The 5,000-nt window shown below is 35.7% G+C and overlaps 2 protein-coding genes across 2 annotated transcripts in view; both read left to right on the top strand.

Annotated features, from left to right (window-relative positions):
* Positions 1 to 267: 267 nt before the first annotated feature.
* On the top strand, positions 268 to 3,742 carry LOC125030624. The gene is made up of 4 exons (XM_047620792.1): positions 268 to 406; positions 2,592 to 2,791; positions 3,214 to 3,355; positions 3,390 to 3,742. Exons 2-4 carry the CDS (start codon positions 2,600 to 2,602, stop codon positions 3,602 to 3,604), a joined length of 549 nt encoding a protein of 182 aa, XP_047476748.1. The 5' UTR covers positions 268 to 406; positions 2,592 to 2,599; the 3' UTR covers positions 3,605 to 3,742.
* LOC125030623 (GPI mannosyltransferase 1-like) overlaps positions 3,605 to 5,000 on the top strand; it is a 1,842-nt gene continuing 446 nt past the window's right edge. Inside the window, exon 1 of the mRNA XM_047620791.1 lies at positions 3,605 to 5,000. This exon is cut by the window's right edge and continues 446 nt beyond it. Within this exon, the coding sequence (XP_047476747.1) occupies positions 3,751 to 4,986 (1,236 nt within the window). The 5' untranslated portion in view covers positions 3,605 to 3,750 and the 3' untranslated portion in view covers positions 4,987 to 5,000.

Below are 5,000 nucleotides of genomic sequence, written 5' to 3'. Positions count from 1 at the left end.
ACACGCACACGCACATGCACATACACACGCACACGCACACGCACACGCACACGCACACGCACACGCACACGCACACGCACACGCACACGCACACGCACACTCACACTCACACTCACACTCACACACACACACACACACACACACACACACACTCACACATACACACTCACACATACACATACAAACTCGTTACTCACACTCTCACACACATGTATATTTTTTCAGAAGTTTGTGATAGATTACAACATGCAATGACTTTTCAGAGAACAAGTACCAAGAATCTGCTTGCCAAGCAGAGATTGAGGCACTGAGGAATTGCTGCAAGAAATGGAGTAAAGAATCTGGATGCTGCGCAGGAGTCAAGTTAGAGGAGAATGATCTCGTGAAAGACAAGGCTCATGTACCTGTAAGTGTTTATATGTATTTATATGAATATAGAAATACAGTCTCACTCTCTGCTTCTATCTCTTTATCTCTCTATCTCTCTATCTCTCTATCTATCTCTCTATCTCTCTATCTCTCTATCTATCTCTATCTATCTCTATCTATCTCTATCTATCTATCTCTATCTCTATCTCTATCTCTATCTCTATCTCTATCTCAATCTCAATCTCAATCTCAATCTCAATCTCAATCTCAATCTCAATCTCAATCTCAATCTCAATCTCAATCTCAATCTCAATCTCAATCTCAATCTCAATCTCAATCTCAATCTCAATCTCAATCTCAATCTCAATCTCAATCTCAATCTCAATCTCTCTATCTCTCTATCTCTCTATCTCTCTATCTCTCTATCTCTCTATCTCTCTATCTCTCTATCTCTCTATCTCTCTATCTCTGTATCTCTCTATCTCTCTATCTCTCTATCTCTCGATCTCTCTCTCTCGTGGGAGGAATATGACATATAAAAACAGACAGTTTCAGATTTACAGGTATTTTACACTGTCAAATTGGATGGTGTGTATTATGTTTTTGTAATATAATTGTTGAGATTATTTATCTGTAACTACACTTAGCCAGCATTATCAGTCCGTTGTCACACGGGGGGGAGGGGGGTTTGCCTATTAAAAGGAGATATGAGTTTATATTCACAGTAAGATTTGAATAAATCTACTTTTTCACACCTAATACAATATTATGTAGGCCCATAGTCATGAGATATATGTTGAAGAAGACAGTGTTTGGGTAAGGGCAGAGTAAATCATAGACTCACAACAGAGCAATCCTTACCTGTTTCACATAGTTGCTTTTGAAGATCACACAAATGCTGCCTCTTTATTTTGGATAACTTCGCAACTTTTTTCACACTCCTTCTCTGTCCATTTCACATTGGGCTGTATTGATGGAGTCTGCAATTTCCACCCACACATTCCACCTTTCATTTTCTGTCACTTCAGGCTCATACTTGCCCTTGATGAGTGTGCTTATTCTTTTCTACTCAAGAGTCTATTAGAAAAAAAATGTTTGGCTGTCAAGTTAATCTGTGTTCCTGTTTTCTCTTCGTTTACATCTTCATGCTATTCCAAATTTAATGGCCTCTCACTCATGATGTCATGGTGCATTCCCATTTTATTATTTATTTTTTATTTTATTATTTGCTTTTATGTCTTTTCTTTGCATAGTTATTGCTAAACTTATCATAACTAGGGACTTTTAAAAACTTTTATTTTAACCTGTTGATGCAGGGGATGCCATACCCACTATGAGTTTAGTTTACTAATTGTCTTTGTAGATGGATGGCTCCACAAGTACTGCGTCATCAGTGAGCCAATTATGAGTACTACCAATCTCACATGTTTACCCTTTTCCTTGATTTTGGAAATATTTTCTGGTATCTCATATTACTTTTATTAATGTTAATAGCATTATAATAATTATGTTGTTTACAATAATATTCAATGTTGATAGCATAAGTAAAAAAAAAAAAAAAACATTTTTCATGCACCTTTAAAGAAATGTGAAATCAAGTGAGGTCACAAGGTCTACTAATTGACTCCTTTGTGGCTAAATTCTTGTGGAGCTATCTGTGTGCAGATTTTACAAAGCAATACTACAGTGAACACTACATTTTCCTAGGGACATCGGGTTAACTTAAAAATCTCTAAACGTATTTTTACCTCTTTTATGAATTAATTCTAAATGATGTTTAAGCTGAATTAATAAAGAATCTTTTAAGATGGTTTATGTATACCACCCCAGGTTTTTAAATATATGATAAAATTTGACTTAAATGTATTAATTTTGTATACTTCAAATTTATTTGTACTGTAAAAAACTATTTGTATAAAAAAAAAAAAAATAGCCATTGTAACTTATGGAATAAAGCATTTGAATTTGAATTCTCTCTCTTCCAAACCTTTTTTTTTTTTTTTAATTTGAATTGTAAGATTTCTTTCAGAATGATTAAAGGGTAAAGAGCAGAATTGATACTCCCCATTTTTTTAAATGTAAGGTATAACTCCTGGTAATGTATTGTTTACCAAGGCAACTACATATATGGTTCCAGTTAACATTTCATAGATATAAAAAAGTATTGCACAAAATACATTCATCTACAAATATATTTATTTTTTTCTTTCTTTCTTTCTCAGAAGAAGTAATGTCGAAGTCGAAACCTGTAAAAACACCCTTTCCAAAAGCCAAGATTGATTTGCCGAGTTCATACCGCTCAGGTCCCACGGGTTCTCAAAGGCCAGGAAGGGAGACATTGTTCCCAGAAGGATCAAATTCAAGGTCAAGATTACTGCAACAAGATCCCTCTCAGTATCATTACAACCCGGAGAGTGTGAAGGTAGGTTCAAGAGGCCAGTTCAAGTGGCGGTAATCTTATAATTGAAATAACTGTTTACTTTTATGGATATTTGATGTACCTATTGTGTATGTGCACTTGAATGTACATATGCATGGATTTACTCTATGCTTTCTACTATTGTTTCTTATTTCTACTTTCTCCTTTTTCATCTTTCTTTTTCTTCTTCTTTTTCCTTTCTTCTTTGCCTTCTTCCTCTTTTCCTTTTTCTTTTCCCTTTCCTTTTGTTTCATTTCATTTTCTTTCTTTTTCATTTTTCTTTCCTGTTCCTCATTTTTTTTTCTCTTTGTCTTATCTTTTTTTCTTCTTTAATCCTCTTCCTCATCATTATCTATTTACCAGCCAGTTTCTTTATTGCCTATATTGAATTACCTTTTTGATCATTATTTTTTATTCCCTTACAGAATAACAAACTTAAGGTTAGCCGTTTTCGTCGGTGGATATATCGCAATCCTCGCAGGTTTCAGGTTATTGGTCTTGGTCTTGGACTGACAATTTTCTTCAGTCGTCCTTTGTACGACATATTTTTAAGGGAACATATTGAAGGTCCCTTGCCTATAAAGCAGAAATAAGGAGGAAGGTCCATTTGTAACTAAGATGGAGTCTGTTAAGAAGGCACAAAGTCGTCTGCGAAATTACCCAAAACTTGTTGCAAACTGTGCACCTGTAGCAACTGAATATGCACGTTGTGTGGCTTTGAAAGGAAATGTACTGAAAGGAGATTGTACTCAAGAGTTTGATGCATTTAAAAGGTGTATTTTAGAATCTGCCAAAAAAATGAAAACAAAAATTTGATTTGGAAATACTAGGCAAATTGGAAAAAAAAGAAAATACTGGATTTGGTTATAAGTGAAAGACTTTATATAAAGCACTTTATGCATAAAACCAGAGTTGGGATTGAATATTTCACACTGCCTCATTGAGTTGTTTAGATCTTAAATATGGCCTTGGGCACCAAGAATTCTCGCTTTGGATCAACAGAAGGAATTCAGATCCATTTGAGTCTGGGATTCCTAATTCGTTTCATGTTCATTGTGTATGGAGAGCATCATGATAGGACACATGCTCTCAAGTACACAGACATTGATTACCATGTTTTCACAGACGCTGCACATGAAGTGGCAGCAGGAGGTAGTCCGTTTGATCGACATACATATAGATATACTCCTTTCCTGGCATGGATGCTTTTACCTAATGTAAATTTGCATTTTGTGTTTGGCAAGTTAATGTTTGCATTTCTAGACTGTGTTGCATCAAAACTAATCTATCAAATACTTTTGATTGATGGGCTTCCCAAGTTAACAGCTCTTAGGTGTTCATTTTTATGGTTGTACAATCCTTTGGTAATAGGTGTATCAACACGTGGCAGTGCCGAATCTGTTATGGCTGTCCTGGTCCTGTTAACAGTGTATATGCTGAAGTTGCGGTTCAGTGTTCTGGCAGGCCTCTTTTTAGGAATGTCTGTTCACTTTAAACTCTATCCCATTATTTATTGCATCCCACTCTATATGTCACTAACAAATGATTTGCACAGTGATTCATTGTTGAAGAGAGTGTTACCAAATTACACCAAGATGAGATTAGTTACCGGGGCAACCATTTCCTTCTTTGGTTTAACAGGATTAGGCTTCATACTATATGGGGAACAGTACATTGAAGAAGCTTTCTTGTATCACCTTTCTAGGACAGACACTCGGCATAATTTTTCAATATATTTTTATTTATTATACATTGCAGCAGATTATCATATTCCAGGACTGAACATTGCCACATTTGGACCACAGCTCGTTCTCCTTATTGCATTAGGATATAAATTTTGCCACAGACAAGATGTACCATTTGCCATGTTTACACAGACTGTTGTGTTTGTTACTTTCAACAAAGTTGTAACTTCCCAGTATTTCTTGTGGTATTTACTTTTGCTGCCTCTAGCTGTGCCTCGCTTAATAATGACAATGCAGAAAGCAGTGATATTGACTGTTCTCTGGGTGGCAGCTCAAGCATCATGGCTTCTTCCAGCTTATTTGCTTGAGTTTCATGCAGTAAATGCCTTTATCCCAATATGGCTTGAGAGCATTGCTTTCTTTTGCTGTAATGTTGGAGTGTTAATGGCATTGCTTTCAAGTTATGTACCACACCAATTAGGACACCATCATAGCAGTAGAAAGAATAGATAAAAACTGGTTAAAAC

This window comes from Penaeus chinensis, chromosome 11, assembly GCF_019202785.1.
Source record: "Penaeus chinensis breed Huanghai No. 1 chromosome 11, ASM1920278v2, whole genome shotgun sequence".
In the NCBI taxonomy this organism is placed as follows: Eukaryota; Metazoa; Arthropoda; class Malacostraca; order Decapoda; family Penaeidae; genus Penaeus; species Penaeus chinensis.
This window is presented reverse-complemented; position numbering and strand designations above follow the sequence as displayed.